The sequence below is a fragment of the Aptenodytes patagonicus genome, chromosome 5 (genome assembly GCF_965638725.1).
Source record: "Aptenodytes patagonicus chromosome 5, bAptPat1.pri.cur, whole genome shotgun sequence".
Taxonomy (NCBI): domain Eukaryota; kingdom Metazoa; phylum Chordata; class Aves; order Sphenisciformes; family Spheniscidae; genus Aptenodytes; species Aptenodytes patagonicus.
Genome location: NC_134953.1, coordinates 15,249,491 through 15,262,472, shown reverse-complemented (window position 1 = coordinate 15,262,472; position 12,982 = coordinate 15,249,491). Strand labels below are relative to the sequence as shown.

At 36.5% G+C, this 12,982-nt stretch overlaps 1 protein-coding gene across 3 annotated transcripts in view; it reads left to right on the top strand.

Annotated features, from left to right (window-relative positions):
* BTAF1 (B-TFIID TATA-box binding protein associated factor 1) overlaps positions 1–10,769 on the top strand; it is a 47,756-nt gene extending 36,987 nt beyond the window's left edge. For all 3 annotated transcript variants that reach the window (XM_076338800.1, XM_076338799.1, XM_076338801.1), the window contains 13 exons: positions 2,819–2,971; positions 3,492–3,613; positions 3,801–3,968; positions 4,154–4,231; positions 4,312–4,441; positions 5,130–5,271; positions 5,436–5,566; positions 5,992–6,117; positions 6,879–7,031; positions 7,639–7,850; positions 8,008–8,167; positions 8,763–8,933; positions 9,172–10,769. In XM_076338800.1, coding sequence (XP_076194915.1) covers positions 2,819–2,971; positions 3,492–3,613; positions 3,801–3,968; positions 4,154–4,231; positions 4,312–4,441; positions 5,130–5,271; positions 5,436–5,566; positions 5,992–6,117; positions 6,879–7,031; positions 7,639–7,850; positions 8,008–8,167; positions 8,763–8,933; positions 9,172–9,318 — 1,893 coding nt within the window. In that variant the 3' untranslated portion in view covers positions 9,319–10,769. The remainder of the gene's footprint in view (positions 1–2,818; positions 2,972–3,491; positions 3,614–3,800; positions 3,969–4,153; positions 4,232–4,311; positions 4,442–5,129; positions 5,272–5,435; positions 5,567–5,991; positions 6,118–6,878; positions 7,032–7,638; positions 7,851–8,007; positions 8,168–8,762; positions 8,934–9,171) is intronic.
* Positions 10,770–12,982: the final 2,213 nt, after the last annotated feature.

Genomic DNA, 12,982 nt, shown 5'->3' with positions numbered 1-12,982 from the left:
TGTTGTTATAGATGTTGAGTCCATATCAGATAATTGAAGATGTGTCCTTTATAATGTAAAATGAGTAAAATTGGACCCTCTGTTAGTAATTTTCTAAATTAATGTTAAAGTAAAATTTTTCTTTATAAGAAACTCATTTCAACTGCATGTAATGCTGCTTTTGCTAGTTTGGGCTCAAAAGTCCTGGGAGTTTTATGTGTGCGCTCTCTAGGTATGTGTGGTGTTGTGTATGTGGTCAAGAGAAATGCCTAAAAAAGCAATACTGATTTAAAAGGAAAAAATGAAATAGTAGTAATAGAAATAGTGTGGAGATAAGTACAATTACTTATTCCTAGCTTTTAAAATCAAAAAGCCCCACCCTACAGCTTTGGGCAAAATATTATGTGTATTATGATCCAGTAGTGTTTAATTAGTACAGATTTGCTTCAGTTTTTCACTCCTCCTACAACTTGCACATCTCAGACACTTTCTAACCTTGCGCTTCAAGGACTACAAGGCTTCTAAGTAACTTACTTTCACCACCAGATGGTAATAGAAGACAGTTCAGAATTTGTCAATGTCAGTTTAATGGGTTTAGTATCTTTTATTATCTCAATTTTTAATTTAGCATAATAGAGCCTTAGAATCTGATAACTAGCAATCTGCCTTAAATGGAGCACTTTCTGTATGCTTACACTGAAATGTTGAAAAAGTTGAAAGTGAGAAAAGTAGAAATGAATTTGTCATGCTGCTGTTCATTCCAATGCCATTCGCACCTGTGCCCTTCATATGCATCTAAATACAACCTATGGAATACATGTAGCTTAGATTTCTTTTTTAAAGCTATTTTAGTAGAATTCAGTGAGCATCTCTTAAAAATGAAGAATACTTGTTTTATTAATTTGTATACATATGCATGATCAGTTCATGCTTCTTTTCCACAGTTACTCAAGATCTCCCTTAAGACTTCCCTTTCCAGTTAAGGAAGTTCAGTATCAGATACTGAACTATACTAAATATGCAAACTTAGAAATATGCAGACTTAGAGTGAAGTAGATTAATGAGAGAAAATACCAGTGTTGTTGTGGGACAGTCTTTTGAATGTTGGCAATTTTAAATGTTAGGCCAAACAAGGAATTTAAATTGATAAATGTAGAGGGGTTGGAGTCATCTCAGTGGAAAGAGTAGGGGGTAGATTGATGGGGACTAGCAAAATAGGTGTTTTATGGGGAAATGCTTTATTAAGGAATCCTTTTTTGAGACTGTAATAACTTTATCAAGTTTTCATAGACAAAGTTTTACACATGCTTTGTGTGAAAAAACTTATGGAGTGGTATTTTATGGGTACAGTTTTACTTTTTAAAATGGGAAGACTTTTTAGGGTAGTCTTGCAGATATTTCATAAGACAAAAATCTTAGTTTTCAGTAGTTATAGTGGTATCATTAAAACAAAAAAAAAACTTTTCCACTCTTCCAATTTCATGTCCCTGAAGCATGACTTCTAGTTCTGTAACAAAACAAAGAGTCTGTCTAGTCTTTTGTGTTTATTGCTGGCATTTTATATACTGCCTAAAATGCATGACCTGAATTCAGCTGCTGGATAAGTAAAAGCGATAGAGGTCTGAATAAGCGTGGAGTTTCTAATCTGTATTTTTGTGTTGGTTTCTAATTGTGAGGAATTGGGAACAGTAGTAATAAATGAGTTGGGAGAACTTAGCTATGCTCAGTTTCCTGTATCTTTATTCTCAATTTCATTATTCATTCAACCATAAAAATGAAAATATGACTGAGAGAAGGATTATAAGGTAAATGGTTCAACTTAATCTGTCCTGTTTTATTGATAAGCAATCATGCTGCAAGTTGACAATATACTTGAATCAAATTAACTGGCATAGTATTCACACTTCAGACATGTTCTTTTAAAAGGGAGGGTAGGAAGAGCAGTTGAACAAGTAGGCTGTTGTCTGTGTGTATGTATGTACTTAAATACCTTATTGGAGCACTTCTAACAGCTGAAATCTGAGTTAGTTTTCCCCCTTCCTTATTAACCACATACATGGTGGAATTACTTGATAGAGTTTTTCTTCTCAGCCAGGACCTCCCTAAGTGATTAGTAACTTTTGAAGTAAAGCTAACTAAAGATGGAGATGGCCCAGAAAACTGGGATGACAGGTGTGATGATGGAAAATATCAGTGCCTCTTTTGCTACTTTATATTATTAGCAAGCAAGAATGTCTGAGCATGTTTGGTCCCCAGATACAGCTTCTTTGGGCTTCTGGCCTGGTATGGGAAGTACCTAGGAAGCAAAGGTCTGCTGCTACAAACCTGGAGGGGTTTACATCTTTCTTTTTCCCAGTAGTTTCCAACTGCTTGAATTCAACCTATGGATTTCAGTATCACTTTAGATCTAATTCTGCTAATGTCTGTAGGAGAAAAATCCATCTAACTTTGGATGGTAGATTGTGGGTAAGGCAAAATGGGTGTCAAAGGATTCTCTAGCCAGCCAGATAAACTCTCTGATTAGAGGTAGAATAGCTCAGTCTTTGTAAAATCTTGCAGGCATGACCAGGATTTCCCCTCTTCTATGCAATTGTATCAAGCTTTTCAGTGTGTCCTTTGGGGCAGAGTTTGTCTTTTGCACCCTACAACCCTGGCTGAGTCGATCTGCAAGGAATCAAACAAGTATAGCACTGAGTTTGGATTTATACAATGGAGGAGACTGCAGATCTTTGCCATCTGTTTGTTTAAAATGTCTAAGCTAGTATGAGGTTTTATTATTGTCTGTGTGAGAATTAAGTACTGTAGCCCTTACATTACTGCTTTAAAAACATTATCCTAGGCTGGTATACCAGATCCACCAAACATGTCTGAAGAATTAATCCGAATGAAAGCTAAAGAACGCCACTTTCTGGAACAATTACTGGATGGAAAAAAACTGGAAAACTATAAAGTTCCAGTACCAATCAAAGCAGAGCTCAGAAAATACCAGCAGGTAACAGCTTGTACTTTTATTTTAAAAGAACAATAAGTTCTAGTCTGATATGATTTTATGGAAGGGTAGGAGTTGTTAGGGTGCTGGGTTTTTTGGCTTTTTGTTTTGTTTTTAGCTGTGCTAAAACACAGTGTGTTTCTGTGTGTATCTTGGACTCTTGGGTAAGGAAGAACAAATTAAGTAATGCATGCCATGTATACTGTTTTTCTTTTAATGATATTTTTTTCTCCTCTCTGGATTCTGTCATTTTTCTCAGGGAATGGCCAATGGGCTGTGCCTTACTTAGGCTGACTGTGGCAGCTCACCACTGCAAAACCAGGCCTCGCTGTACTATTTGGCCACTTATGTTTCTCCCTTTATTCCCCTCTGAGTGAATGGGCTGTAGTGGATGCATTTATGGTGGGAAACAAGCTCGTAGTTTGACAGTGATGGATGATAGAACATAGAGATGTTTGAACTGAAGCTCAACTAGCCAAAAGCCAGTTTTTACTTCTGAGGCACTATTTTTTTCTGATTTCAGGATGGAGTGAACTGGCTGGCATTTCTCAATAAATACAAACTTCATGGAATTCTTTGTGATGATATGGGCTTAGGAAAAACTTTACAATCCATTTGCATTCTTGCAGGTGATCATTGCCTCAGGTAAGCTTAAAGACTTTAATGATAGGTTTTATCTATGGTAATGACTCTGTATGTAATGCCGGGCAACTGGCTGTCGGTGGCTCTGCTTGAGCAGGGGGGTTGGACCAGACGACCTCTAGAGGTCCCTTCCAACCTCAACTATTCTGTGAAAAACAATTTTTTCAAACTTGTTTTGATATTCCTAAAGGGCTCAGGAATATGCAAGAACAAAACTGGTGGACAGTGTTCCTCTTCCCTCCTTGGTGGTGTGCCCTCCTACGCTTACAGGACACTGGGTGGATGAAGTGGGCAAATTTTGCTCAAAAGAATATCTTAATCCTTTGCACTATACAGGACCTCCTACTGAGAGAGCAAGGTAATGCACTTTGCATTTATGACTTGGGTAGAGTAAAAAACCACCCACAGAATTTTGAAATTCACTTTACTACTGAAGCATAGTTTGTGGACATGGTAAAACTTGTGGTGGTACCTTTAAAGGCTGAAATTAATAACGTATGTAAGGAACACTTCAGTTATGATCTCCTCTTTTTTTTTCTTAAGATTACAACACCAGGTGAAAAGACACAATCTCATAGTGGCTTCATATGATGTTGTGAGAAATGACATTGACTTCTTCAGGTAAGAATTGGTTCATGTTCTGAGGTTTTTAATAGCTTAGCATTTTAAATGCTACTTAAGTCTATGTTCTTCTTTTCTAGAAATATTAAGTTTAATTACTGCATTCTTGATGAAGGCCATGTAATAAAAAATGGGAAAACAAAGCTGTCAAAAGCAGTAAAACAGCTGACTGCCAATTACAGGATAATTCTTTCTGGGACACCAATCCAGGTAACTGCTTTTCTTTTTTCCTAAGGAGTTGGGGGAGTAGTAGAAAACAAGCAAAAGAGATCTACTTTGCAGTCCATTTTATTGTGCTTTTTATCAGAGTTGTCTTGTTCAAAGTATACATTGTAAAAAAGCCTTTCATTACTAAATGCTTGAAACTACATCTTTTTCCTTTCCCAGTATACCCATGTATAGGGGAATGGGTGCAGGATCCGTGGTACTAATGGGGCTCAAAAGTTGGCAACGAGATTTTCTCTACCACTTGTTCTTTAAGTAGCAGGCAGGGAAGGGGAGAGAGCATTTCCTTATGCCTCTAGTGAAATTAGCAAGAAACTCGACTCTGAGAACTCCAGATTTTGGGCTTTGCCCAAAATGACTTGTCTGTGGAGTATCTGTCTCATCCAGGACTAAGACCACTCCTGGGTTTTGTTGTCCAGAACAACTCAGGGCATGGCTTAAGACATCAGACACAGTAGAAAGTCCATTTATGTGTTAAAGTGCACGTACAGGTCTTCCTGTAACTTAAGGTTGATGAAAGAACCACCAAGTTCCAGGAGCTCAAAAGTATGTTGAAGTGTTATGTTTGTAGTGTTTTATAGGCAGTGTTAAATATGTATGGAAATGTTTCTGATAACTTGTAGCAATTCATTACTTTTGAAAATAATGTAACAAATGTTTCTTTTATGTTCAGAACAACGTCTTAGAGTTGTGGTCGTTGTTTGACTTCCTTATGCCAGGATTTTTGGGTACTGAACGCCAATTTGCAGCTCGATATGGCAAACCAATACTGGCAAGTAGAGATGCCCGAAGCTCCAGTCGAGAACAAGAGGCTGGTAGGGATCAAATGTTAAATCCTGGTTTTCCTGTTTTCTTCCTTTAAATGAGAACTGCTAACGAAAACAGAAAGTGCAGTCAGTTCCAACGTGAGATTGGGGGGGCTGAATGTTTTGAAAAATTTTTTTTTTGCCGAAAATACTGCTTTCATTGCCTTCACTAGGGGTTCTTGCAATGGAAGCACTGCACCGCCAAGTTCTGCCATTCCTGCTAAGGAGAATGAAAGAGGATGTACTGCAAGATCTTCCACCCAAAATTATTCAAGATTATTACTGTATTCTCAGTCCTCTACAGGTATGCTTAAAAAGTGGCTGGAAGCTTTAGTTTTTTCAGCACAGTTAAGACCACAAAGGAACCACTTCTGTATTCCTGGGTCAATGTGTTATCAGCTCTGACACTCTCTGGGGACCACAGGACTAAAGCTTTTCTAGTACGTGTTTAAAAACTAATTTCAGACCAGTTGCAGTAGAGTATTTCTTTAGCTTAATTTCTGGTATTGTTCTACAAGAACAACATCTAGGCATCTGCAGGGGTTTTTTTAAAGAATACTTCCCAAGCTGAAGGAAAATAAATTGCAAGAGATTCCACTGTTAATGTTGTGCTACGTATAAAATAGCTTTCTTGATTTATGAGAATTCAGAACTTTAACTCGGAACTTGTTCATCTTACTTCTGTTGGGGAAAACATACTCATTCTCTTGTCTGGGGCCTGGTCTACAGGTTCAGCTTTATGAAGATTTTGCCAAGTCTCGTGCCAAGTGTGATATTGATGAAACAGTTTCTTCAATTTCACTGAATGAAGAAACTGAAAAACCAAAGCTTAAAGCTACAGGTCATGTATTTCAGGTACAGATTTCTTCAGTAATTTTTACTACCTAGTTCACTTATTTCTTGTAACTGTACTTCTGGGTTTAATAAAAGATGAAAATCCAGATAGTTAACTTATACATTTGTGGCCATATGATCTAAGTAAAATATTTAGATTTTGGATCAGATTGCCTGGAATGTGATGTATAGCTAATTATGCTTAAATTACATAATTACAGTTAAATTACATTAAACACCAGTTCAGCAGTTTTGTGGATCTTGGATACTAGTCAGTTAAAAACTGATTACCAAAAGTGCAAAACCTCAAAACGAGATCAAAATTAGTTCCTGATCTCATCAGTTGTTACACTACAAAATTAAGCTTCTAAAACACAAACAAAAAAGTTTCCTTAAGGTTAGATCTGAATTTATGAAGGTTCATGGTCTTACAGAATTGCAGATTAAGTCTTGGCTACTTGGAAACAATAATTCTCAAAGGCTCTGCACAGCTCCCAAACTCTACTATCTCCCACACTCACGTGAAGGTGTGGGGAATGGTAGTCTTTGCATGGTTCCTGTTGCAGGAACCAAGATCGCTATGCTCTTAATGGTTACTGGATACAGTTTGAAATACAGGTTTCCTTAATATAAATGTGCAACTTTATTTTAATGAAAATATACCCTAAAGTCCAAATTGTGGAATGTGGCCCCTATACTTAAAATCAGTTTTGTTCATCCTTTTTCTGTAACTACATTGTTGCTAACCACTTCTTTGAACTTCATTTCCTAAATAATTAAAGGCACTGCAATACTTACGGAAGCTATGCAACCATCCAGCATTAGTGTTAACAACCCAACATCCAGAATATAAAAGAATTACAGAGCAACTTGCAGCTCATAATTCATCCCTTCGAGATATCCAACATGCACCTAAGCTGTCTGCTTTAAAACAAGTAAGTCAACTTGTATGTTGTGCCTTAAGTTTCCTAAATGTATGTCTCCTGATGATGTTACAATTTAGAAGGTTTTGCTTAAGACTTCATCAGTATGAAAACTGATCTTAAAACATTAGTTAAGTAGCAAATGAAATATAGAGTACAAGGGGTTTTTAGGCATATGCTTTATTTTTCCGGTTAATTCAAGGGGGAGGGGGAAGCACAAGCTTGCTTCAAGGTGATGATGTTTACATAATTTTTGCTGCCTTGTCAAAAACCTTACTTTTATTCTGTTTTTCTCCTGTCCCTCTTGTTACAGAAAAACTCTTCTCCTATTTATTATACAGGAGACTATTAGCTTGATAAAGTTAGATTGCATTACCTAATTAAATTCTATTGTAAGTAAAGCAAAATGAAGAAAATGACTATTCTGTTGACTCTTAAATTTTTCATAGTTTGACAGTGAAGCCAAACTTTGCATTATGTCATTCAAGTGACTGCCACTTACAGACTTCCTTCTGTAGTTGTTTCTCTTATTTCTACTTTCAATAGTCCATCAATGTCAATATTTACATGAGATCTACTGTCATTTTGATGATGCACTTTAATGCTCTTTTACTTCAAGCTGCTGCTGGACTGTGGTTTGGGGAATGGTGGATCTTCAGAAAGCGGTACAGAAGCTGTTGTGGCCCAGCACAGAGTACTAATCTTCTGTCAACTTAAAAGCATGCTGGATATAGTGGAGCATGACCTTCTCAGACCTCAGTTACCTTCAGTTACTTATTTACGACTAGATGGCAGTATACCTGCTGGTCAGAGGCATTCCATTGTTTCACGGTAAGCATATCCCTTCATAACCAATATGAAGCCAACTGTAATGAACTGTATTATTTATATGGTACAGAATGGTTCTTTTGTCTGCCTCAAAGCAATTGAGGTTCATAAGTTCATTATTTAAATGAAATTTACCATGCTTAACTCTTTTTGTATGCAGGTTTAATAATGACCCATCTATAGATGTTCTTTTGCTCACCACTCATGTTGGTGGATTGGGACTTAACTTAACAGGGGCTGATACAGTAGTATTTGTGGAACATGACTGGAACCCAATGAGAGACCTGCAAGCCATGGATCGGGCACATCGCATTGGGCAGGTGAAAACCTCTTAATTTCTCATAGTCTTTTTCCCTTGCTGAACTTCTGTTTCTTCGAATTTGGAGAAGGTTGTAGCATATAATAAAAGTGATGTCTGGGGGTTTCCACTAAGCTTTCATTCATACTGCTTTCTTGCAAATATGCCAGATGTTGAAGTGTGTACTTTATTATCCTGTCCCCAACTTGGTATGCCTTCTCCTCTGTACTTGCTGAGCTGCTGAGGAGAGGGTTAGGGAAGAATCACCCCTCAGTGGAGGAAGAGATGCAACTGAGACAAGGAACTGAAGGGTTGTCCTTCTCTGATGCCTGGACAGGGAAAGAGCAACTGCTGTTAGTCTCCCTCTACAGCTGTAAAAAAAGCAGTGAATTCTTAACTTCCTGAGTACAGATGCAATTGCAGGTTATTACTATATGCTGGCATGGTCTCATTCTTTTCATATAACATCAGTCAGAGTTACCCTTCAGTAATTGTACTTGGTAACTCCAAGCCAAACTGCTTCCAGACTGTCCATGATGAATACTAAAAAGTTATGCTTTCTTGAATACGTAAGATGGTATTTTTTTAGCTGTGTGTGCTTTTTTTTTCCCTTTCAGAAACGTGTTGTTAATGTATATCGCCTGATAACCAGGGGAACTCTGGAGGAGAAGATCATGGGTCTTCAAAAGTTCAAAATGAATATTGCAAATACAGTGATCAGCCAAGAAAATGCAAGCCTACAGAGCATGGGAACAGAACAGCTTCTTGATCTGTTCACTCTTGACAAAGTAAAGAACTGTTTTTACAAATACCTACCAAAAATAGAGTAAACTTAGAGAAAAGTTTTGCTTTGAAATGTAAAATTTAATCAGACGAACACTTGAAGTTGGAATGATGAATAGTAGACAGCTCTCTGAAAAACAGGAGGAAGTGATATTTCCCCAAAAGAATCATCAGACTCGAAGAATTTAGTATACTCCTGAAAACATTCTGTATATTAATTGATTTTTTTTTTCTTTTCTGAAGGATGGAAAAACTGAAAAAGCAGATACCTCTACCTCTTCTGGGAAAGCATCAATGAAATCAGTACTCGAAAACCTTGGAGAACTATGGGATCAAGAACAGTATGACACTGAATACAGTCTTGAAAACTTTATGCATTCATTAAAGTAACCATCATATATTCGTAATACAACTGCTGCTAGTTCACGTATTTTCTGCTGATATTCAGCAAACTTCAAAGCATATATAGTGAACCTTTAGCTTAATGTGTAAATAGACTTATTGAAAGAAGAATCTTCAAAAGACTGGCACTGAGTAGTGTCACCTGTTTCACTGGGGAGTTATTCTGTCTTAAACGTTTGCACTGTATAAAAAAAACTTTAAATGTAAACATTGTGAGGTGGTTTGAATTTTACTTGTTCTGAACGGCTGCAAATTCTTACTTAGTAGAAGAATAAAACAAAGCAAGTTTTTACATATGTTAACAAGTGTTACTTCTGTTTGCAGTTAAGTCCACCATTATTTCTTTCTGTATCTATAATAGTTTTGTACAGTTTTTTCAGTGAGTACTTCAGGTTGTTCAGTGTACATTTTTCTTTTAAACACAACTTGTTTTTATGGTGTATTAAAAACAATTTTCAACTTAAACTTTCATTCAGATCATTTCAGGACTTGTATCACCAGAGGCAAAGCCTAGGAGCCTTGAAAGTATTGAATAATTAAATGGCACTAGGTATGTGCACCACCTTTGTATATTGAGTATAAATATATTATGCTCTTCACTCTTTTGACACCATCTTGAGAGAACAGCTGACTTGAACTTTTTAATGTAATGAGCTATATTAAATACAGGTAATGGCCTATTTGAGGCCATGTTTGCATCCTATTAGCAGGGGTGTACTTTTTTAATTTATCTATAAGGCTAGAATATAGCCACTTTGAGAGATGCATGTATTCAGTATGATTCAATCCTATATATTTTTTTGTAACTAAAAGAGGAAATTAAATATACAGACAGACATTTTCCAGAAGTAGATTTTACACTGTCTAGGATTCTAAAATCCATGCTAAAGTGACTGTTTACTAAACTGATGCATGATTTAAAGCTTCTTAAAGGAATAGGGAGGGCTTTTTTTCTTTAGGAGAAAATATACATAGAAATACCTACATTCAGTTTGAGGGAATTAAATAGTTGAAATTGTGTAACAAAGATAGTAAAGGACTTCAATAGCAGTGAGTGAGAATAATATGGCTGTATGTTATGCAGCTTTTTATAAAAGGGAGGCAGTAGTAAAAGTGTGTTTCTAGATGTGCATATGTACCAGTATATGCACTTTTTATAAATATTAAATTATAGATAACTTACAGCAGTTGTCTGAATACACAGAATATATGTATAAATATAAAACCTAAGGTTTGTAGCTTGCTGTGTGCTTAAGCATCAGAGCTTAAAAACCACCAGAGACCTCAACTATGTAAAATAAGATTGGTTTAAAACAATATATATAAATCAAGACTGTTCTGCAGCATTGGAGATGAATTAATGTCACATTTCAGTAGTTATGAACTGCCATATTGTAACTAAATTAGCATTCCATGAAAATAAACAAAACTGGGAATATAAACTTGTATGTTGTGTATGTCCATGTTTAGGTGTTTTTTCTGTAGAAGACTTACCTAGTCAGCTACAGTAGGAAAAAAAAACACTAATGCTTTTGGAAATTACAGCTGGATTACTAGTATTACTAGATTTCTACCTTCATACATGGAATATTTCTGTTATGCTTTCAATTGATAATCCAAGTGGGGGGAGAGACAAGATGGGGCTTGGTGTTCTGTTTGCAGAGAAATTATAATGCTGGAATACTGGGTACTTTAAGATAACTTGGTGCAGTAATCTGGTGATAGTGCCCAGAAATAACAGGATACTTGAATAAAGAAACCTCTTATTTAGTCATAAAACACTGCATTTGTTTTTCTTCAAGAGTTTTATTAGTTGCAGTGGTAGGAAACTGGCTCCTGTTGGAAAAGAAATAAAACAGCAAAGGACTGCTTTAAACCAGTTGTTTATCATGTTGAGGTTGCTATGCAACCATAATACTTAGTGATGACTCTCTTTGATATGACATCAAAAAGACTCTGGCACCTGGGAAATGGGGGGGAGCAGAACCTAGAATAATTGTTTCAAGATTATTATATGTACTGATCTTAAGTGTTCTGTGAATTAACACCTTCAAAATGGAAACCAGCAGGAACACCGCACTAAGTATATTAAAAAAAAATTTTTAGTCACCTTAATATTTAACTAAGAGCTTTTCTATGCCTTCCAAGCTAGCAGACCATTTACCATGATCTGGCTGGTTAGTGCAGTATTCTCAGTGCATAAACTGGATTCACTTACAGCAAAACTCAAGCAAGAAATATGCTCTTGGAATGCCTCTTACTGCATTTGACCTGTTTAATGGGTATTCAGCTGGACCAGACCAGGGTCTGGGCTGAAATAGAAAAGTGTTTTATTTCTAGGCTGAAATAAAAATTTCAAAGATAGTGCAGGGATGTCAGGTTCTCAGCACCAACCATTTTGCTCTACAGCTCTGCCCCTACTGCAGTGTGTTACTTGCTGATAAAGACATAACCTAAACCTTGAATTGACTGCAAGTTCGGTTCTTGCCGGCCCCAAAAAACATGACCCATGAGTAGAACCGCACATGCCCAAGCCTTGATGCATTGTGTGTAATTTGCACTGAATTAGTAGTCTGTCTATCTCCATTATTTAATGGCATCAAAAGAACAGCAATAGTCACTGAAGCCAGTCGTCCAAATTAATGATGTAGTCCCAGATTCAAAACTTCCTAATTTGTGAAAACTAAGTACCTCTTGCTGGTGACCACGTTCTGGGCTGGAAGAACTGTTTGGAAACAACTGTATACATAATGGTGCTTTTCAACCAAACTTTAAGACTGCTTGAAATTCTACTTGAAACTAAATGGAAAACTATTTTCTGCAAACACGCACCTCTGAAATGTCTGTTATACTTTAAGTATTCAGTCTGACAAGTCTGTCTTTCTCCATGCATGTCATCTTTGGAATCCACTTAAGCAGGAAGCTGCTGTCTTTCTGCAAATGTAGTTATGACTGTTGTGAGTGTTTGGGGTTTGGGGTTTTTTTTAATCCTGCTCCCTAATGCTTTTGGAGGTGGTTTGGTTTTTTTTTCCAAGCTTGCTGAAATCAAAATTACACTGAAGATCCAAGGTATGCATACTCATGATTTAGTTTAACTCAAGTTAGTTCAACTTTAGTATTTTGCTTTAGTCCTTTGTACTAGATGCCCATTATCTCTAGAAAGCTTGGGGTTTACCTTAAGCATTTGTCTTTAAATCTGGTAATTTTACACTTAACATCAGTGGTATTCCTGACTTTACTACCATCCCATGGTTCTACAGGCTACTAAGGCAATGAGCACATCTTTCTAATTAAGCCTTAATTCAAGCAGAAGTAGGGCAACTTAAGCCATGTTAGGAATTGTGGAAAACTTAAAGATGAAAACATATTCACATAAGATTTCATTAACTTGATTACAAATGGCAAATAATGTAGTGTTAAATATAGCTAGGTGTGCAGTATTAAATAGAGCTTTGGCATAGGGCAAGCTTTAAATCTTTTAAGGACTGCAGTAATAACTGGTGGTTGGTGATAAGTTGGTTTGTAATCAAAAGCTTGGAAGCTGCATTTTTTTTTCTTTAATCTAAGCCCAGCAGGGAGATGCTTTATAGTAAAAATTAATTCACCTTTTAAATCACACTTAAGAGAGTTACTTCAAGGGCAGCTCTCTGAG